Source organism: Populus trichocarpa, chromosome 5, assembly GCF_000002775.5.
Source record: "Populus trichocarpa isolate Nisqually-1 chromosome 5, P.trichocarpa_v4.1, whole genome shotgun sequence".
NCBI lineage: Eukaryota > Viridiplantae > Streptophyta > Magnoliopsida > Malpighiales > Salicaceae > Populus > Populus trichocarpa.
Window position 1 is genome coordinate 10,981,736 of NC_037289.2, and position 23,790 is coordinate 11,005,525.

The window sequence follows — 23,790 nt, forward strand, 5'->3', positions numbered from 1 at the left end:
ATGGATGATCTAACTCTAGCTCATATTGAGGAGACACCATTACACTTTTACTTAAATATTTGATCTTACGTGACAAAAACTCAATAGCTTTTATACGAGCTAAAAATACTTTTCCTATGCAAGAAACCTAGGTTTCCTAACCATTTTAATGCACAATAACACGCCATACAGGATGTAATGTTTAATAAATGAAAAAACATAAATGAACATGACAATAGCGATAAGGTAGTATAAAATAAGCCTAGACCAAGTAATATTTGATATACATTGTTAAAACCCCACAAGAATAGGCTAAAGAATCATAAAAAAAGCTATACAATAAGCAAAATCAATCATTCTTTACCAAAGAGGCCTCTGTTATGGGATTCTACCTGACAAAATCCAAATCATGACTCTCATTTCCTCATAATAGTAGTACCAGACCAGACTGTCCAATATGACCTTGTTATGCAAGGACCTTCACAATCAATTCCCTTCCCTTCAAATGCACTCTCTTATATTCTCATAAATGAAGAACAAAAGATCTAAGACAAGTCAACTTGGATAATTAGGGACAAATTGAAAAAAAAATAAAAGCCGTTCATCATATCAAGTAACTTGTCCACCATAATGGTTAGCAAAACATTTGTTCATTCGTACATGGCTAGGAGCTTCTTAGAAGAATATTTAAGAGCCTTCAACCAAGATATTACAGTCTAGGTCTCATTGGCCTTCATACAAACCTAGTTACTCTCACTCCCTAAACTTGCATATGCTAACTCTAGTTCCTCCATTTCTTAACGAATAGAAAAAACATATTGGTCTACCTTCCTAAGGTTCTCGTTGATTGTCTCTAATTGTAATGCTTAAGTATCTTTCTCCTACATGATTTTCTAATAAAAATTCTTGGGAGATTCGAAGTTAAGCTTTTAGTTTCACTTGTGTCTCCCTCATACACCAACAAGATTGAAGGCTCCCCCTATATTTAATATTGGCTTAAGTATTTTGTATAAACACAACCTCCAAACGCTTAGCGAGGCGGGCCTATATTTGAAAAGACTATAAATACCTTTCTATAAGGAATAAAAAATTAGCAAATAAACAAATAAAATATGAATAAAATTTATATAGAGCACCGTTTGCATAGAAAGCTCTAGTCGATAGGCGAAAGCTACTCTTGTTCCACTGCTCTAAGTCCCTAAAAAGTAGATTTATTTTCTTGAATGTGCTAATCATAGGTTTGACATTCTCCTTCCATAAAAAAAGGTTATCCTAGAGCAAGGTCATTAACGCTCTAGTTTATCATAAAATTATACTTAAATGGTAGCACTAAATGAGTATGCTCTTCCTCTAGTATCAAGTATATTCAAGTCTATACTTAAAAGGCTATATAAGCAGCATAGTCAACTAAACTGAATTTAACATTAGTACTTAAATTGTGAAAAAAAAGGATCTATATATGTTTGATTGTATATATATCAATAATAAATCTAAACCAAGTGATGAGAAACATAAGGAAAACATTATTTTGGATTTAGTTGACCTCCTTAAAGAAGATGGGTTTGGTAAGCTAATAAACCAACTTCAATTCATAGGACCTCTTGTTCTTGATTTTAAGGATGCTAGTAAGACTAATGAAATGGTATGCAATGGCTAGGTTTTGAGTTGTAGAAATTTAGGTGTAAGTATTTTGTTGAAGGTTAGATAAATATTCCAAACCAAGCCTTAATTAACTAATGTAGTGAAATTATGGTATATAACAAATTCATTAGAAAACAATGTCCAACGTTTAACCACAATCTATATGCAATTACAATATATGCATACACTAGAATGTCAAGATACTTATATAAGGGTTTTATAAGAATTTTTATTCATTTGAGATCTTGAAGTTGATACGTCTATATATATACACCAATATAGTGGGTAAGAATGACCACCATTAGCTTGATTTAAAATTTATTGCTAATATGACCCTGACAATTATGAATGTTGAAAAAAGTAAAAGTATTATGATCACTCAAGAAACAATAAGTCAACAATATGAGTTTAATATCTCATGTTACAAGGCATGAGTAACTAACCAAAAGACACTCACTTGGTTGTTTGATTAACATGAGGAGCCCTTTCAAATCCTACCTAGATTATTAATATTAGCATTTCAATAATCAAATCCCGATACAATTGCCATCTGGCATCACAATAGGATTTATGATGATATAGAAATATTTGGAAAAGTTTTATAAGCATTTGGAACTGTAATTAAGAGGTCGAGGTGTTATAGTTTGCTGATAAGTGTTGAGGGCACTAACCTATAAAAAAAGTTTACTGGCAAGTTATTGGTTGAAATTGGTTTTAACACGAATAATGAGATATTTCGTTTGTGTTTTGCTTTGGTCAAAGAAGAGATGAATTACAACTAAACATGTTTTTTTAGATTGTATTCACGAGTTATGTGGTAATTGATTGTATCATAATATGTATATTATTAGATAGACATATTGCAATTAAGAATATCATGACAAATATATGACCTAGAGCTAGTTATATTTCATTGTTATTGTTCACATAACGTTTTTAGTAACTTCAACACCAAGTTAAAATATTTGACTTTAAAAAAAGTCTTACGTTTGAAATGTTGTGAATTATTAAAGTGAAAAGCTGATAACTGGTATACTTAAATAATAGAGAAGGATAAACGAATAAAAGTATGGATATAAGCTGGAAAAAAGGCCTTTTTATTTGATTGTGACCATTATTATTGCAATATGACCATAAATTTATTAGAAGTTTTTAATATGATCTTATAAGGTGGACATGCATTGTCATTATTTATTTAGTTTAGCTGACCTTTTATTGGTCAAATAAACATTTGATTTGATCAAAGATTCTATGCACAAGATTTCATATCCTCATGATTTATTGTGGCCCCACAAGTACTTTGTAAAATGGCAGCTACTTCATATAAATGAAAAGTTAATACAACAATTATATTTAACTATGAAATAAGATATTTTCAAGTGAACACATATAATTAGGTGGTTAGAGAGAGATTCGACAAACATTTAATATATAAAGAAGTTCCAAGAGTGGTAAATAAAGAATATTCAATAGATTGTGTTCACATCTTTTAGCATGTTGTCCATCATGTTGATGAATGCACACAATTTGTTTTTCCTTTCTATAATGTTGACATATACCAAAATGTATATGCTTCTCAGTTTTATCATTTTCCTGACCAACTACTATGATATGAATATACTAAGCATAGTGTTGAAGCAGATCCATTAAGATGGAGATAGAGTAGAGGTTGAAGAAGATCAATCCATCTATATAACAAGATGTAAGATAGGGGTATAAGAAAATATAACATTTTCTATGAGAAAAAAACTTACAGGAGTGGACGTATATGGATATTTTTATTGTTTTACATTAAGTTTATAAGCTATTGTTTTATATTCTATTATTTCAATATTAGCAACCTGTTGTTTGATAAATATATCATACAAATATATACTGCCACATGGTTTCTATAATAGATGGAACTAAAGGTGACACTAGAGACCCTCACAATCGAGGGAAGAGTAATTAAAGGGACTAAAGGGGGAATAGTTTTATTATTGGTCTCGTTCATAGTTTAGTGTCGTGCTTGTAAGATTGACATCAATCTATAAACATATGAGCCAGACGTGAAAGTTTACTTGTCATTGTTATATTCAACCATGTTCATATTTAACCATGCTCACAATCATACTAATATTTATGTAATTTGATTGATTTTCAAGAGCACCAATAAGATATATTTTCACTATTATAGATTGATAACTTTGTTCCCTCGTGTTCGTCCATTCATCATTTAGGTTGATTTATATGGGATTACTTGACATCAATACATCTAGCTCAGTCATAGATTGCTTGATGTGTTGATAGAGTGATGAAGGTGTAAGACCTATATGTTCCATTTAGTGAAGGGAAGATGACACCTACTCTCCAAGATGTTGCAGGGTTACTGATAGATAATGAATGTATTGTTACTAGAGGGGGATTGTATGATAAGGATGATAATAATTCTTGATTAATTTTTCATGAACAATTAAAGTATATTAAATTTATTGTAAAAAAATTATGGCTTGTGATATCAATTGGTATATGTCTACGAGATTTCATTAAAATCTAACCCATGTTCAATCATTTTACAATGGTGAGTTATATATGTTGCCACCTCACCAGGAATGAGTTATAACATATGCATTTTATTTATTTTTATATTATTATTTCTTGCATCAAATTATTTATAATAAGGTATATGAACTTAATGTTTTAATAAGTTGTATGGACAATGTACTCAGAGGATGCAATACAAGCAGCTCCTCTAGTTTATAAAGAGAGTAGAGACATACAGATCAATGATTCTAATGCATTATTTTGTAATAGTTAATACAAGCAGCTCCTCTAGTTAATATGCATTGTCCTGATTGTGTTATGTAGCAGTTTAGACTACATCAACATATATTACTTGGTATTGATCCCAATGATAAGTTGTATACTATTAGTTGTCGAGGTAAGAATGAAATAATTGGTTTATAATTTATATAGATTTTATTAATTAGTTGGATGCGAGGAGAGTGAGACTATATGAAGAGTAACATCTGACTATTATAGTTGATGACTACTGTCATTCCCATCCTCATAGGGATATGACATAACGATAACCTTTCATAGACGTGTTCTGAATGGTCTTTGATTAGTTTAGAGAGTCGCCACCTAATATTATGGTTACTATGAATCATAACTGGTCTTTTAGAGATTCTAAAAAATGGACTAATTACGTAAAGAGAAAGCATTAGCACCTCTATTATGCCTTAATTAAGATAAACTGCATTGTTTTTTTTTTGTTTGCTACGATCTGATGATGTTTCTATTTTTATCAGCATACTATGGCCGGCTTGCTACGATAAACAAACTTTAGTTTTCTAGATCAAGGACTTTGTCTGAAATTATGAAATATCCTCAAATATCACCAAGGCTTTTTTTAAGATAAACTTGAAATTTTTAGCTACCACGTCACTCCAAATAATATTTCAGATAAAATTCCCTGTGGATTTTATCTTTATATTAGAAGTGAATGAGTTGTATTATTCAAAATAATATTTTGGATATTAACCTCATATAGGTTCTTTATCCTTATATTGAAGTGAGTAATAATAAATTATTATCCCTAATAATATTTTGGATATTAACCCCTTTAAAGTTTTTTTTATCCTTAAATTAAAAGTGAATAATATTTTCTTTCTAAAAATAAGTTTTTAATATTTTTAAAATATAGGCCAAAATCTTTTGAAATCATACAAACTTATTGTAAAATCCATGCAATATCTTTTTCAAAACATGTCAAAGTATGTTAGTTTTTTTCTAAAAAACTGCTCAAATATTCTTAAGGATTTTTTATTGTATACAAAAAAAACTTTTTATATTTTATTTTTTAAAAAGAAATATTTGGTTTTTATTTCTTATATTATTTTTTTAGGCTTTATTGGACGAAAACTCATTTTTCTTTATAATAAATTTGTCAAAACAGGCCTACAAGGGTGTTTGTCAAACACACCCTTAAACAAAAATTCCTTTTATCAAAACAGTGGCAAACCAAATAGAGCCTTACCCTATGACCTAATTTTAACCCGATTGGGTTGATCCGACACCTTTGGTTCGACCATAAACCGAACCAAAGTCCATTGGTTTGATCTGGAAAAAAAAACCAGAATCTAAACCTGAATCCAAAATGAATCAAACTTAAAAAACACAAAAAGTCAAATATATTTTGGTCAAAACAAATCAAAGCCTAGGAAAAATAAAGAACACGAAGAAAATTCAATATAAACCTAGCAACATGACTCTCAAACTAGACCAAATATAAACAATCCAAAGATATAGATATGTTGGAAATCATGCAAGGATTACTAATTTAGGACCTATTCACTTTGATTATCACTCACACATCACAATTTTGTCAAAATAGGTTTCAGTTCAAAATCAAAGCCCTATTATGACCAAACATTTTGCTCGATCTTTAACTTGTCCCTTTAGCTCTTATATCCTAAGCAATAAACTTGATTTCTAATGAATTCCAAAAACATCTTTAACTTCTCCTCCCTTCTTGATTTTCAAGATATTTATAGGGCTTTGTTAGGGGTTTTTTATGAATTCAATCAAGGATTGATCATTATTTATCAATGATTTGCCCTCTTATAAAAAAAATAAGAGAGCTTTTGGAATGTATTTACAATTGTAAGCTTTTTACCTTGCTAGTTTTACGATGGTTATTTTGCAACAAACTTGGTTTTGGAGATTTTGGTGGTTTTGATAAACTTGGAGACAAATTTAACCTTTTGATCTTGAGAGAAATATGGTCAAACCTTGATAAGAACCCACCGAGAAGGCTTGAAGTGTGAACACTAAAAAAATCAATGGTTTTGTAAAGTAGGTGTGTCACAATCAAGGCTGATTGAGTTGACCACTTTCGAGACTTCGTCGAAGAGACTTCGACATCATCATCGTTGAAGACCACTTGAAGTTGGTAGAGAGGGTGCACACCTTTTGTTTGGATCTAACCTTGCTCGATTAGAAAGTTTGTAGGTTCATGTTTATTTGTTTGAAGATGCCAACTTGATTAGCTTAGAATTTGTTAATGTAGTGATAGCTTATTAGAGACAAGATGTTGTTGTGTTCGTTGAAAAAAAATAGAATGTAAGTGTTTGATGGGAGTAGCTAATCTTTATAAAATGGGTGTTTCTCAGTCAAATGGTAGTAGTTACAACTCCTGAGGTGGTTGGAGACGCCATATTCATTCGTCTAAAGATGTCTACTCGATCAGTCAAAACTGCCAAAGGGAGAAGGTGAATATTAGTTGAATGACATGTCATTCGATCTCTTATTAAATCTAAGTGATGTGTCATCTAGGTTAAACTCTAAACATTAGGGTTTTTAATTTAGGATTTGACAAATTTCACTTTAGTCTATGTTCTTTCAATTTCTTTTAATTGCATCTAAATTACCTCTCAACTTTAATTTCCTGCAATTCCACCATTTTAAAACTCAATTGTCACCCCTAAAGTTCAGTGTATTTTTCAATTAGGTCCTTGGTTCTTGATTTATGCGAATCGACCCTCAATTGACCATTAAACTTTTAATTGTATTCAATTTGGCCCTAGATTTTGCTGATTTAAGTGCTTGAAGTCTCATGTCTTTTACGATTTGGTACTTAATTTTAAATTTCTTCAATCAAGTCTCTAATTACCTATCAAACTTTGATATTTATACAATTAGGCCTTTGATTTGATCAAATTAGCTTTTTAAAATTGCAATTTAATCCCCGGACTTAAATTCTTTCCAATTAAAGCCCCAATTGAATTCAAAAACTAATTTTTCTTGCAATTAAACCCTCAATAAATTCAATTAAACCCTACAAAATCCCATAAGTTGGTTTTTATATAATCAAGGAATTATTGGATATAGTTTGATATAATTAGACACCATTAGATGTGATTAAATAATATTATATAATTAAGGAATCTATTGAATTGTGTTTTCTCAAGTACATGATAGCTATTGATCCCAATGTTATATGTATAATTTGTTTTTAACAAAAACCAAAACTAAGAAACTTATCCTATCGAGAGGAAATATGCTATTTTGCTTAACAGCTTATTGTTTTTCGTGTGGCCTTCGTTAACTAGTTTTTGTGCTATTAATCATTAAAGAAAGTATTTCCCAACATCTTATCGTAGAATTGTTCCATCCTAACCTTCTTTCTAGAATAGTGGACTGCTAAAATGATAGGTTCACACTTTCTTCTTCTTCATCTTCTTCTTCTTTTGCTTAATTATTGGAAAAGGACAACAAATTAAAGTCATTCTATGAAAATTATATGAGCAGGAACACTTGCATGCTCTTAATTATACCACCATTCAAACAACGGTTTTAAATGTCAACAATCTTGATCATGGTTTCTAATTATATTTTTCTTATGATGCTTGGCATAAGTCCGTCTTAATTTGATGCTTTTGCACTCAAGAAAAGTAAGAACTTAGAAAAATTCAAATATACAAATCAATGAAGCTGCAAAGAATAAGACTATATATTAATGTACTCTATTCTATTCTATTCAAACTCAAAATGAAGATGTGTAAAACTATTCCACGGAAAAAATCAGCATATGGTGTAAAAAGTATTCGAGAAGAGGTGGTTAGGAACCTAAGAAAATTTCTATTTAATACATGTGGGGCTGCCACCATTATTTCTTTTTTAATGAACCGTGTCGTCCAACATTTGGCATAAATCAAGAATGCGTCGCAAGCTGAGTTTTTTTTATTACTAATTTAGCATAAAATCACTAAAAATAGGTGAAAAACATAAGAAAAAATAGAAGAAGAAAAAGAAACCGAAACGAAACATCCAGACACTAGATGACAAAGAAGTTACACCTAACCTAACGACCAGGTCTTGTTTCCCTCTCTTACCACCAAATTCATATCTTCTGTCCATTTTCCAGTCATCGCCCCAAGCCCCAGGTTCTTGAATCTTTATAAATACTCACAGCCCCCCAATTATCCGTTTCTTTCCCTCTCTTTGCTTCTCTCGATATAGCGACATCCGGAAATGAAGGCAAGCTCAAATCTTCATCAGAACCCACTGCTCTCTGTATATATTCTTGTGTATAACATATTTTGTTGTTTACTTCTCCCTTTCGTTTCTTTCTTCTTCTTTTTTTTGCAGGGATCAAATGTTTTCTCTAATATTCTCCCCATCCAACTTCTCTTCATTCTCCTTTGTCTCTTCATTGCCAGTTCTTCCTGTCTCAAGGTCTTAATTTCCTTCTTAATAACCCAAGTTACTATCATTAGTTATCTTTCATTGACCAGAAAGAGAAACACGTGTTTATTTCATGTTCTTGATTTCTATGATCAATTAAACAGATAGGGGAGACATGTTCATCTAACAGCACCTGTGATGCCGGATTAAGCTGTCAAAGTTGTTCTGCTAATGGAAATACCCGACAGAGATGCACCAAGATCCAGCCATTGAGTCCAACATCGAAAGTTGGTCCTTTTTTTATTATTATTCCTTTGGTGTTTAACTGCTACTCTAATTTTGTGATTTTTAATGTTTTGATCAGAAAAGATTTTCACTTGGTTAGGTCAAAGGTCTGGCATTCAACAAGTATTCATGGTTAACGACACACAACTCTTTTGCTCTAACGAATGCTCAATCAGATACGGGTTCTGCTTTGATCGCAACTAAAAATCAAGAAGACACGGTTACGAGTCAACTTAAGGTAAGATTCTCAGTCTCTGCATTTGGTTCTTGACATTTTCAATTCTTGGAGATGAAAATATGGAAAAACCCTTCTCTTTTTGACTTTTTAGGATAGTTTACTTTTTCTTCTTTATGTTGGACGGCCACATTCCGCCGTATTTTTCTTTTTTCTTACTAGGGTATGGTGTCAAATATTTGATATGTGTCACATTTAGGTGCCAAGAGCCAAGAGGGAATGTGTTAATTTTGTAGGGATACTGGTTTGGTATTCAACTATCAAAATAAAGGCAAAGGGGATCGGTATGCACTATTGATGATGCTGCATGATTGCATTGCCTGGATGACCTAGCTATGATTTTTGTCCTTTGCTTGAAAATTAAGTTTGGCTTTGTTGTTTGGAGTCTTGGATTAAACTAATGACCATTCCAGCTAACTAAATTAATGCTTAACTAAGCTAAGTGTGGAATGATCTTAGCTACATTTTCCTTCCCTTGTTTAAGCTTTTACAATTGCCATTTTTTATTTTTTTTCTAAGAACTGAGCTTTCTTGTAGAATGGGGTTCGAGGACTTATGCTAGATATGTATGATTTCATGAATGACATCTGGTTATGTCACTCCTTCAACGGCAACTGTTACAACTTCACAGCTTTCGTATGTTGATCCTTCAATGTTGCTTAACTTTTACTGGCATCTATTTCGTGCTTGAAAGAGTGATTTTCTCTTTTATATTGACTGTGAACCAACCATGATTATATATCTCCAGCAACCTGCGATTGATGTGTTGAAAGAGATTGAAACCTTTTTGGCTGCAAATCCATCAGAGATTGTCACTATTTTTATTGAGGATTATGTGACATCCCCACAAGGCTTGACCAAGGTTTTTAATGCATCTGGCCTAGGCATATATTGGTTTCCTGTATCAAAGATGCCTAAAAATGGTGAAGATTGGCCAACTGTTGATGAAATGGTCCAGCAGAATCAGCGTTTAGTGGTCTTCACTTCCAAATCAAGTAAAGAGGCTACTGAGGGAATTGCCTACAATTGGAAATATGTAGTAGAAAATCAATGTAAGTTCCATCTTCATGCCCCGTCAAAAAGTATCATCATTAACTAATCAATATTGAGAAATACAGGGGAAAAAAGCTTATTTTATGATTTCTCTGTGCCTGTGAAGGTCTAACGTTTCAGTTTTAGGAGCTTGACAAAACATGGCTAATGTGGATATGTATGAGATCATTTAAATCATTTGACGGTGACTTGAATAATGCAGATGGAGATGATGGGATGAAAGCAGGTTCATGTCCAAATCGAGCCGAATCATCTCCTATGAACACAAAAACGATATCCTTGGTTCTTCAGAATTACTTTCCAACTAATCCAAATGAAAGTGGAGTTTGCTTGGACAATTCAGCTCCACTAATTAGCATGACCAACACTTGCTATGAAGCAGCTGGCAGACGTTGGCCAAACTTCATTACTGTTGATTTTTATCAGGTACTTTGTTGATTTGCGTTGCAACAAACTTTAATCACAGGAAATGGAATTGCAAAGTAGTTTGCCAACTGATGTTTTTGATTTGTTGTTCCAGAGGAGTGATGGTGGGGGGGCCCCAGAAGCTGTGGATGAAGCAAATGGACACCTTACTTGTGGATGTGACAATATTGCCTATTGCAGAGTATGTTACCACCACTATTTGCTTCAATTATTATTAATTAGGGTTAGCTTGTCAGTCATATCTCATACCATTTTCCCATCTACCTATCATGATTAACTTCTAATGCCTCCAATAATGTGTCATTCATGGGCAGGCGAACGCTACATTTGGTACATGTGATGTTCCACCAACTGCTCCCCCTCCACCTGCTGCTGCTGCTTCTGGGGGAGACTCACAAACTCCCTCCAACATTGCTTCTTTGGATAGCAAACCAGTCCAACTATGGTGGTTGTTGGGGGCAATTTCGATGATGACTCTCCTACTGTGATTGTAATTATGCTATTTGCTCATTTAGAAATATTTTTTGTCCTAACTTGTCCTCGTATCATAATGATATCCATTATACACGCCGTATTATTTGATGATTATTGGCATTGATTTGTCGGTGCATTGCAAACCATTAATTAGCAAATTATGTTGAAGCAGATGACCCGCTCTCTCTATCTCTTTCAAGTCTGTATATTTGGAATTATAGCTAATCTGATGTGCGGAGTAGCATTAATGAGTTTATCCCTAAACAAAATTATATATATTTCCGTGAAAACCTGCGTTCTGATCTGTGGCCTCCATGATTGAGTTCCATGTGATCAGACTCCGCATGGATGTGATTGCAGACTGCAAACTCAAGGAAAGTCAACAAAGCCAGCAGCGGCACAAGGCCTTTGCCTACTATATAAAAATGGGACAATAAAAAGGTATAATCAAAGTCAAATCTACGGTTTTATACCAATCCCAGTTCAGGATAGTGATTTTGAGAGTGATTTCTCTAATCTGTTAGTTATGATTTAGTTAATATTTTACATAAATCAAGATAATAAAACTTACTTAATTTAAAAAAAATATTTTTTTTTAATTCGCAAAATTGTATTTATTTTAACTAAAAAAAATCTTAATTTTATTATTATTTTAAAGAATTCAACCTTTAAAAATTCTTATAGAAGCAATCAATTTCTCATTCATTCATGTATATGACCTCTTATTAAAAGTATTATATTATACTTCATTTTCTATACTTCATTAAGAGAACAACTTACTTTTATCATGCTCTAGCTAGCACTTATTTTCATTACATGAATAGGTAGGAAATTATAATTTCTTAGAGCTACTGAAAATACTACATGATTTAGTTTTTTTTCCTCTAAACTTAAATCTTGGGATTTCTAGTCAACTAGATAGGGTTACTATTATAACACTATTTCATCTTTAAATGCTTTAAGCCTATTTCCCTTAATGAACTATACAAGATCTTTTTTGTTAAATCTTTGGTAAGTGGATCCGCAATATTTTTCTTCAACATTATATATTCAATAAAAATAATTGTATTCAATAACTAGTGTTTAATTGTATTATATCTATGATGTATATTTAAACTTACCATTATACATGCAATTTTGTGCTTTTCTAATTGTTGACTTATAACTATTACAAGGGATATAGATTTGACACAAATAAAAACAACACAAAAAAGACAATAAGAACGAACAATTCACAAAAGAATTAGAATCATCAAAAATACTAGTTTCAATATCATAATCATCTCGATCAAGAAGTTGCCTCCTTGCTTATATTTCTAAAATGGTTTTCAAAATTGGTTATTAATTCGCGATCACTATCCTCATGATTTTTTATTTTTCTTTTTTTTTTTATCTCTGTCAATTGATAGAATAATTCTTCAAATTTCCTCTACAACTTTATCACTTCTAGTTGGCAAGTTAATTATGTAAATTTTCTCTACATATCTTTAACAAGTTCATAAATATCTTTTTCTTAGGGGAAAACCTATTCATCTCCTGCTAAATAAGCATTCCATATTCTACGACCACCTTTTCCATCCATGGTCATTTAGCACCACACAACAACGAATCATTAGGAATCATTAGACTTTAATACCATCTAACCCAAATGAAAATAACAAAAGAAGGATAACAAGAACAACCAATATAAAATTTTGCCGAATAAGGTCACCACACAAAACCTTAATTCAAAATTTTATTAATAAATATTTTTTTAATAAAAAATCAATATTACAGCTCTTATATGATGCTTTTATACTACGAAAAATATCATAAACAAATCTAGAAAAATAATAAGAGTTTGAAACCAAACAACAAAAGGAATCTTAAATCAATTACAAAACATGGTAAATCATGAAAAGTAATTTATGGTCTTATTTAAAGGCCTTTCCAAACTCATATGGCATTGAAATTTTAACCTTGTTAGAAATAGGGCCTCTAGAATCTTTTAGAGAAATTTTGACTAGATTTAAAGGTCAGATTAAAATTTATACCTATTAATATAAGGCTTCATATTAGACAAGAATCTCTTGGTTAAAATTTAGGGGTGAAAAGAATCCTGACCGGAGTTCCCTTCGAATAAGAATTAGTAAGATCTTACGGATACCTTTCCCTTTCTACCCGTTTTGCCCTTTCTTCACAGTAAGATGCCTGAGACTTTCTCCTTCCCTGGACCTTGTTAACCGGCTTGACTTAGCCTTTCTTCAGGAGTGCTAACACGCATCTCCTGCTAAACAAGCATTCCATATTCTACGACCACCTTTTCCATCCATGGTCATTTAGCACCACACAACAACGAATCATTAGGAATCATTAGACTTTAATACCATCTAACCCAAATGAAAATAACAAAAGAAGGATAACAAGAACAACCAATATAAAATTTTGCCCAATAAGGTCACCACAAAACCTTAATTCAAAATTTTATTAATAAATATTTTTTTAATAAAAAATCAATATTACAGCTCTTATATGATGCTTTTATACTACGAAAAATATCATAAACAAATCTAGAAAAATAATAAGAGTTTGAAACCAAACAACAAAAGGAATCTTAAATCAATTACAAAACATGGTAAATCATGAAAAGTAATTTATGGTCTTATTTAAAGGCCTTTCCAAACTCATATGGCATTGAAATTTTAACCTTGTTAGAAATAGGGCCTCTAGAATCTTTTAGAGAAATTTTGACTAGATTTAAAGGTCAGATTAAAATTTATACCTATTAATATAAGGCTTCATATTAGACAAGAATCTCTTGTATCAAAATTATTGGCATTAGCTTAGGCCAACATAAAATATCCTTTACGAAATTCCAAAGCTATTCGATTTTATCTTTAACATTATCAAGAGAAATAAACTCTAATTTCATTGTGTATCTTATGATACATATTTTGTTAGATAATTTTCAAGACAAAACTGTTTCATCGTATATGAAGACATATCCACTAGTAGATATTAAATGTTTAGTATTGGATATCTGATTCGCATCATTATACCCTTCTAATACCGTCAAATAATCAATATAGTGTAACCCATATTCCAAGTTATACCCTAAATATTTAAGTACCCTATTTAGTACTTTTCAATTATCCATGCTTGGATTAGTAGTAAATTTACTTGGAATTCTAATTGATTATGCAATATTCGGTCTTGTTCAGTTCATAACATACATCAAGTTCTCAATTATCCAAGAATATTCCAATTGATGTATTCTCTCATCTTTATTTTTAGAAAGATGTGGACTTGTATCCAATGGTGTTTTGATAGTGTTATTGTCACCTTTAAAGATTAGGACAATATTAATCCATCATATATATTAGCAATTTTTAATATCTATAATACCCAAGTTTTTTGTATCAAATTTATTAATTAATATTTTCATGGTAGACTTGATCATGTATTCATTTCTATCCAAAATCACATGGTATCCACATAAAGACATACAATGACATAACTTTTATTTATGTTTTTTTTTAAATTATCAACCTCATTGATTTTAAATTTATTTGACAACATAACTTTATTAAACTTTTCATGCCATTGTTTGGAGCTTGTTTCAAACCATATAATGATTTGACAAGCATTCGAACTTTCTTTTCCTTCTCTTTAATAACAAACCACTCGGGTCGTTCTATATATACCTCTTCGTCGAGGTCACTATTTAGAAAAGTTTTTTTTCTTACCTTTATTTGATGTATTTTCAAGCTTGTTAATAGTTATAATGACTTTTAATATTGGTATAGAAGTTATTCTTGACAGAGGTGAATATATATCAAAATAGTTCACACTTAGTTGTTGTTTGAATCTTTTAACAACAAGTCTTGGTTTATGTTTTTCAATGATTCTAATAGCTTTTGTCTTTCTTTTGAAGATCTATTTATGGCTTAATAGTTTGCTTCCGTATAGAATATTAATTAGTTTCCATATATGGTTTTGCATGATAGAATCAATCTTGATATTGGATGTCTTCTTCTAATGAGAAGATTTGGGTCAAGACATTTCCATAGAGTGACTTCAAGACTCATTTTTTACAAATAAATTAGAAAATCTGGACTTTATTTTTTATGTTTTTCCCTCTCACTACTTCTCAACTCAATTTCATCATTGTTTATCTGATGACGACTACTTGAATTTACTCTATTCATCATTTTAAGTAAATGGATTTATTGTGCTTTCTTAAAAGAAAACACGTCTTCAAAAAAGGTATCATTCATTGATTCCATAATTGTATAGGGTTGAATATCCTCAATACTTGATTAGTATCTAAAAACTAATATGCATTACTATTATAAGCATATCAAATGAATAAGCAATTTATAGTTTTAGGTTCTATCTTGATCTTTTTAAAACCAAATATCATCACGTTAAAAAGACACCCTTACACTTTAAGTATTTATAGGAAGGTCTTCTTTCTTTTCACAACTTATATGGTATCTTTTCCAACTTCTTGTGAGGTACATTCTTTTATATATATATATATATAAAGAATTGGCAATCAAACTTCAAAATCAATAACAATATCATTTTGTTGAGGTGAATAAGGAGTGATAGTTTGTTGGATAATATCATCTTAAGAATAAAATTCACTAAAAAATACCTTGTATTCTTCATCTTTATTGCTTTTTATTGCCTTTATCTTTTTGTTTAGCTGGTTCTCAAATTCATTCTTGTGATGCTTAAGCATTTCAAGAGCTTTATCTTCTTCTTTTTAGCAAATAAGTATAACAATACTTTGTACAATAATCTATAAAGTAATATAACATTTTTTTCTCCTCTATTTTACACAAATTCTAAATATCCAATATCATAGAGCATTTAATGTAGAGCTCTACTACTTCTTTTAATTGTTTAAAAATAAATTATTTATGGATTTTTAATTCTACATAAATTTCACACTTATTATTTAAAAAAAAACCATAGTTAGTAACAATTCAAGTTTTACCAATCTTTGCATAGAACTATAATTTACATACCCTAACTTGCCATGCCTAATGCCATAAAATCAAGCAAATAAGAGGAAGATACAATTTTATTATAATTTTAATCCTGATTACAATGGTCATTGCGTTCATTTTAAAGATACCATCACATGGATACCTCTTATCAATGAACATCCCTCTCTTTATGTGTATAAATTTGTAACTCATCAAAGACTATTTTCAAATCATTTTTGCTAAATAATGAACTAGAAAATGTCAACAACATATAGCATATTGTTGAGGCTGAGAAATTTCTCGAAAGTTATCTTCAATATGGCTTTCTCAATACCCTGTACTTTTGAGGTTGAAAAGTCTTTCATGTATAATTGGTTCATCATCTACTTCTTGAACATCCTTTCTGCAAAAACATGCCTCGTAGTTCAGAATTGTTCACAAAATTGACCTCAAAGATAACCGTATAAAAGTTTATTTATGATACATTTCTAGAAAGGTCATCCATTTTAATGTATTAGCTTGTGTAGCCCTTCCTTTTTTAAAATTATTTTGCTAAAGCATACATCTACAATCCTTGACCAGATGTCCAACCTTGTTACAATGAAATTATTTACCATTAAAGTTCTTAGCAATGTGTTTACTCTTTAAAACAAGCTTATTCTTTTGGTTGTTTTTGTTATAAAAATTCTCCACTTGCTCAACCATATTTACCCTAGGGGTCATCAAAAGGGAGCTTGCTCTTCTTTTAGATAACTTGTTATCCTCTTTTATCCTTAACCTCAAAATTAGATTTTCAATTCTCATCTCCTTTCACTTATACTTAAGGTATTTCTTGAGGTCCTTCTAATATATTGGCAACTTCTTAATAATAGTAGCCACTTACAAAAATTCATTCAAAACAATCCTCTCAACATGAATATCATATAGGATGAGTTGAAAATCTTGAGCTTAACTCGTGATTGTTCTTGAATCAATCATTTTGAAGTCAAAAAGTTTGCCAATTAAGAATAATTGTTAAGCCAACATCCTCAATCTTGTACTTCCAATCAAAGGATTCTTATAATGCCTTAGAAAACTACCATTTGAGTTATACACATCATATAATATATTGTTCAACTCATTCAAGATGTAGTTCTTGCATACAAAATCATTATTATTTTATCTATTAACAACTTCTACTATAGTGATATCAAACTCTTTGTTTGACAGCTTTGGCGTATTTTTTGTCAAGAATTTTACCAAGTTCAAGATAGTGAGATGGAAGTGCATCTTCTATTATCAATTTTTTAAAGTTCACATCACTGAAATTCTCAGATTTCTCACTATGCACCACATAAAATAATAATGAAATCCTCTCTACCAAAATAATATACCCTCTCAACCAAAGTAATGTTCACAAGCTTCTCTTAATGCACCATATTATGTGATGGTGGACTCCTCTTAGTTTAATCCGTATTCAATATTATAAAAATAATATTTCCAAATTATAAGCCAAGCATTACAACTGATTGGTCTCATATTAACTAATAAAATATATATTTTTCCTCATTCCTCTTCATATGATAATATAACATGTAACCAATAAATAATTTTAAATTAAATTAAAATCATAGAGTAACATGTGCAAAATGTTTATTTTTTTAATCAAATAATTAAAAATTAATTGATTAATAAAAAAATAAAAATTACTCAAATAAAAATCACTTGAATTAAATCCTTCATAAAATATTAATTAGATTAGATTTTAAAAAGCAATAAGCTTTAAGAAGTTTTCTTAAAGATTGTTATATTTAAATTCAACTAAATTTTAATTTATTTTTCCAAAGGTTGAAAAACAAAAATTACTTAAATTGAAGTTAATTAATAATGAAATCTATATATTAGAACATCAGATTTCATACTATTAAAAATTATATATCCATGCATATAAAGTAATATAAAATATTGAACTAACATGCCAATTAAAGAATATTACAAATGAAAAAAAAAAAAAAAGAACAAATATAATCACATTTGCTTGTTGAAGTGTAGATTAAGCAATAAATAAGAAGAAGGTGATTATCACGCTAGTTTTACTTTTTGTCTTTAAGACAAATTTTGCCTATCTATTGATGCAAGCGGTAGATGCAAATTGTCTTATAAGGTTCAATAATCAACTACTTGGTGCCGATGGACTTCAACATTAAGCCTAAATAAACTTAAAAAAACTAACACCAAATTGGAACAGCCATAAAAGAGAGAGAAAGTAGAGAAAAATAATCTTTCATTTTGTTAATTTTAATATATATATATATATATATATATATATATATATATATATATTCAACTGGGGACAAAGGCTATTTATACACATATATATAGGTTTTGAAAGAAAAGAAGGGTGTGTGGTTTTTTTTTCAATGTTAGGCAAATTTTTATGGTTAGAATTTTGATATTTTAAAATCAATTTCTAATTTACTTACGATTGATTTTAGATATTTTAATATTTCATATTATATCATTCATATTTGAAAATATTTTTGAATAAACCCTAACCCAAAAATTGGGTATATTTCACTTTTGAGTAGAACTCAAATATGTCCAATAATCATGCCTAAAAACCAATTTTTCTAAAATAAATTGTGAATGAGCATTCTGGGTTGTCGACATGATAATACCTCCACGTCAATGTTTTGCAATCTAGTTGGAAAAATTAAGAAGGAACTCATTTTGTTCTGCACTTTCAGAGATATGGAAGTTGAAGTTAATTTTGTACTTTCTCAGAACAGCAAGCGCATCATCTAATGTTGTATGTGGAAAGAACATAAATGGGACCTTGTGGACTAAGAAAACAACTTCAATTTGGTCGTTAACTTCAGAGTCCATGGGATTAGTCGAGGTACACGCAAGCTGGCCCGGACATCCACGTTAAACTAAAAAAAAAAAAAAATTATGCGCATGTCCCTCATTTACAGGAATTATATAGCTGGTATGCATTGGGCTGTCAGCAAAGTAACTTCCCTTCTTCCCGTTTCATCCACAATCGAAACCTCACTATGGTTCCACAAATACAAAATTGATGTTTACTGTAAACAAATTTCTTTGTCAATCCCCACCATTTGACGTTGTCCTCAAACTTCTGTAGCAGTAGCGATTCTAATTGGGAAAAATGATGTAGCTACTTGTTGCTGTTTATTGGGTAAATGTCTTCTACTGAAAGTGTCCAAAACAAGTGACCTTCGCTAAATCGATGAATGTCTACCAACAGTAAGATAATTAGCCAAAGACCGTACATGACTTCTAGCTAAGCTAAGGTGACCTTCCATGATTAACACCAGTCAGCTTCAAGTTACAAAAGAAGCAAATGAGTCATCGATGCTTCCTCGTGCCATGGCCTCAAGGGCAAGACCAGAAAGCATATGGAGGGGACCAAAGATTGCAACAAGAGAAGGCTAACATTTCCAGCGGCTAGGATTGCAGTCATAACTATAGTGAACTAGCAACTAGCAAGCCAAGGGACACTAAATAATAAAAATATGATCCAACCCCAACCTATTTATAGCTGGAAAAGTCGTCTTATTCATTAAATATACAAACTTTGATGCTGACATTTGATACACCAAACGTTTATAATTTTCATGTTGAATGTAATGAAATTCTAAATAACATTGCCAGTTTCTCTCTGGAGTTTTGGCATTTAACTCGACAGTTTGTGACCACTAAATGAGCTTTCTCTGCAACCAAATGATATCAAAAATCTAACATCAGTTTGCTCAGATGCTTTATAGTAACAATTGTCCAAACTATAACTTGCAACATGGCATAATCTTTCAATTTCTTTTTCTTTTTTTAACGATGATCGAGTCAAGCAATAGCGTGCATGAATTACATGACAGACCTCAAAGCTTCTAAGCAAAAGGCCTTTGATTTTGACATTTGAACATGATATGGAGCCGTATACTGCGCAGCCACGGAAGCTATAACTAATAGAGTGAAACACAAGTCATGGCCACAAAGTTGGATAATGTAGTAGGCCTTTTACACAAGGCCGCAAGCATCTAGATGGAGCAGCAGGCAGTAAAATATTTCTTTATCCACTTCATCTAGCTCAGATAAATCTCCCTCAACAGATTTCTTCTCGGTATTCTTGATGTCTTTGTCTTGCCTTATCAGTGTGCGGCTGCTTTCATACTAATTTCCATCACCTGCTTCTCTACGAATCCATCCTTGGGACTGTCACAGTGTGTGTCCCAGGTCTCTTCCTCCTCTACGGTCCTAAAACCACATATTCAAACTTTGAATGAGTAAGGAGATCAAGGCTATTTGAAAAATAAATTAGCATCAGAAGAAATTGAAATATTTATTATTTCTATTACATAGCTGTAAAGTATAAATTCATTAGTAGACTTTTGTCTTATAACATGTAGTGGGTACAGAATTCAACCATTCTCAAATAAACAGGAAAAAGAAGGGAAGAGAATTAAGTCATCAAACTATGGACGCAAACTCATAAACGAACCATTATTTAGGCTTCGTTTGGGAACGCAGTTCAACCCGCGTTCCAAAAAAATTTGAAATATTTTTTTTTTTGGTTAAAATTTAATATGGTTTGTACATTTTGGATCGTTTTGATGTGCTGATGTCAAAAATGATTTTTAAAAAATGAAAAAACATCATTGGCATGTATTTTGGCACGAAAAGTTATTTGAAAAGCACTCGCAACCACACTGTTACAGTCCTTGCTCCATTTTAGCAAGGCTTAAAAATGGTTTAACTAAGTAGTAATGCCAGCTTGACCTTTAGGATTTAATATAGTGTTGATAAGGACATCTCTAAATTATGGCACATTATCAAAAAGATAATTTGAATGAAAATTTTCAACTAAATCAAATACATACTTCTCTGAAGGGGGAGTTATCAGCTTCGAGCATGTGTACAATATGGCTCATTTTTTGTCGCTTCTGTGCGCTCGGGTCAACACAGCGTAATGCAACAAGAAGAGCCCGCTTCAATGCCCTCAAAGTAGGTTTCTCAGGTAGTTTAGGATCCAATACCCCCTCTGGATTCCTGTTACTAACCATCCTCTTAAGCCAATCGATCAAGTTCACCTGAAAATTATTCATTTAATTATAACAAATTAGAAGAACAAAAGGGGGGGAAAGACTTCATTAGATTAGCTCATTTGAATATGTCATCACAAAATGACAGTGGTATCTGGTGCGAACCTCTTCTGAAGGCCGGCTATAATCCACTGGGTTCCTTCCAGAGATAATTTCCATAATAAGAATCCCAAAACTATACACATCACTTCTTTCATTCAGCATGCCTGAACTTGCATACTCGAGAGCTACATATCTACCAAAGCACAAGAAAAATTATTACTTCTCCACACTCTAAGACAACAAATATAAGCACTCAGAGAGAACCTACACACCCAAATGTTCCCATTACACGGGTTGTAATGTAGCTGCTACCTGAAAAAAGGAGTTTGGCAAGGCCAAAGTCTGAAACTTTGGGGTTCCACTGCTTGTCAAGTAGAATGTTGCTTGATTTTATGTCACGGTGGATAACTTTCGGTTCAAGTCCATCATGAAGGTAAGTTAATCTGCATCGGTGTTCATTTTTTACCCCCCATGCCATGGATGAAGATAACATACCCTTTATGACAGTTTATAAGTGAAATAGAATCATACCCTTTCGCGGTTCCCAAGATGATTTTCATTCTAATTTCCCAAGTAAGAGGACTGCAAGGCCCTACATCACCATGAAGCCATTGTTCTAAGTTCCCGCTATTCACATATTCATACACGAGCATCCTACAATACAAGGAAACAAACAACTATATGGTAATAAACAATAGCCACCCTATTTTGGCAATGACTTGCAAATTTCATTCTGAAATGCCAAAATTATTGGATCAAGAAACAAGGAAACATCGTTGAAAAGGCAAAAAGAAACTACCTTTGAGCTCCTTCAGCACAATAACCAAGCAACCTTACTAAATTCTTGTGCCTTACTCTTCCAATGTCTTCCACTTCAACTTTAAATTCTCTCTCAGCCTGTCCCTTATTAATCACCATATATTTGAACACTATCAATAACCAATTCGTCAACATAGCAACACTCGAAATGGCATATTAACCACAACGGATTAATTCTAGATTAGAGCTCAAATAAAAAGACAAATACTCTTCAAAACAAATAAACATATGATGAAAATTGCAATAAACTACCTGTTATTGAGCAAATTCTTGACAGCAATCTCAGTATTATCCTCTAAAACACCATGGTAAACAATCCCATACCCTCCCTCGCCAATAACATTCTCATGAGCAAAAGAATTAGTAGCTACCTCAAGCTCTCTCAAAGTATACCAATGCCCCCACCCTAAATGAGACACATCAAGCACCACCATAGCAGCCACCTAGTCCCCACCACCACCATTGCCACCGCCACCGCCACGTGGTGCTTCCCTAGAAGAACCCAGATAAGAAATCAAATGCCCTTTACCAATGTCAATCTGAATCCCATGATACTTCACTGGACTCTCCTCTTCTGGTGGTATAAGCAACAAAAAATCTCCCCTTTCCTTTCTAGTAATCATTTCCTGGTCTTGAAATTGGTGGGTTTGCATTTGTGCCCAATTAGGCTTAATGGATTGGTCTATTCTGATTTCTTGAATCTTTTTAGATACAATAGGGATTTTGGGTTCATTGTTTGTACTCTTTTTGGACTTGGAAGCAAGCCAGAGAGTGATAAAGAAAAGTAGCAACACAATGGTTGTCCCTACACAGACACCAAGAACAACCCACAATCTTAAACCAAAAACTGAAGTTGGTTTCGATAACTGGTCTGACATAAGACTAGTTTTGTGCTCAGACATTGGAGTGTGGTATTGTCTTTGAACCAGTATTATAAAATAATTCAGTGAAAAGAGGTGAGGGTTTGAAGCATGTCTCCAATTTGAGGCTCAACATGTAGGTTATATAGATGAGGGGATGTGCAGTGCTAAAAGTTACCAGTAATGTTACAGAGAGAGTGAAGAAGGGAAACAGGTAGCTGCTGGCATGATGAGACTATTTATTTATGGAATTAGACAAGAATGCCAGCCAGCTAGATTTCCGGGTAGTTGCTTTCGTGGGTGGGAGTTAAATTGCTTAAAGGGTAACTGTCACAGCCTTAGGCACGAGGGCGTGCTAACGAGTCGCTGCTAGGCAGTGGCATCACACAAGTGCAGGGCAATATGCGTGGGCAGTGCAGATTTCGTCAGCGAGTATAACGGATGCGTGCGAACATCGGATTCATGCTTCGCACCATGCTAGACTTAGACGATGGACTGTCTAAGACACCCTGAGGTGCACATGAGGACTGGTAGCTGGGAAAATCAGTTTGGGCAGTTTGGTTTGTTGGGTGGCAGACCAAGTTACTTGTGGGCAGTTACGGAGCAGTTACGAGGCAGTTACGAGGAAGTTGGCTGTCTTTGTAGTGGGCTGTCAAGAGGGAGTTAACTGTCAAGGGGCAGTTTTATGTGTAACTTCCATTATATGTATGTGTATTACATAGGGCCTAAACAAA

At 32.1% G+C, this 23,790-nt stretch overlaps 3 protein-coding genes across 3 annotated transcripts; 1 reads left to right on the forward strand and 2 right to left on the reverse strand.

Moving 5' to 3' along the window:
- Nucleotides 1–8,479: 8,479 nt before the first annotated feature.
- Nucleotides 8,480–11,374, forward strand: LOC7489737 (PI-PLC X domain-containing protein At5g67130). Its single transcript, XM_024601682.2, has 9 exons — nt 8,480–8,640; nt 8,752–8,838; nt 8,952–9,074; nt 9,173–9,310; nt 9,845–9,943; nt 10,056–10,359; nt 10,563–10,786; nt 10,881–10,967; nt 11,101–11,374. Exons 1-9 carry the CDS (start codon nt 8,635–8,637, stop codon nt 11,272–11,274), a joined length of 1,242 nt encoding a protein of 413 aa, XP_024457450.2. The 5' UTR covers nt 8,480–8,634; the 3' UTR covers nt 11,275–11,374.
- Nucleotides 11,375–20,100: 8,726 nt separating this feature from the next.
- LOC7489738 (probable serine/threonine-protein kinase At1g01540) lies at nt 20,101–22,632 on the reverse strand. Its single transcript, XM_052452955.1, has 7 exons — nt 22,448–22,632; nt 22,177–22,280; nt 21,909–22,031; nt 21,650–21,820; nt 21,441–21,570; nt 21,114–21,323; nt 20,101–20,175 (listed from the first exon to the last, which is right to left on the reverse strand). The coding sequence occupies exons 1-7, from the start codon at nt 22,628–22,630 to the stop codon at nt 20,101–20,103; spliced, it is 996 nt and encodes a 331-aa protein (XP_052308915.1). The 5' UTR covers nt 22,631–22,632.
- A 7-nt stretch (nt 22,633–22,639) lies between these two features.
- Nucleotides 22,640–23,098, reverse strand: LOC112327654 (uncharacterized). The gene has a single exon (XM_024602319.2). It carries the CDS (start codon nt 23,096–23,098, stop codon nt 22,640–22,642), a length of 459 nt encoding a protein of 152 aa, XP_024458087.1.
- Nucleotides 23,099–23,790: the final 692 nt, after the last annotated feature.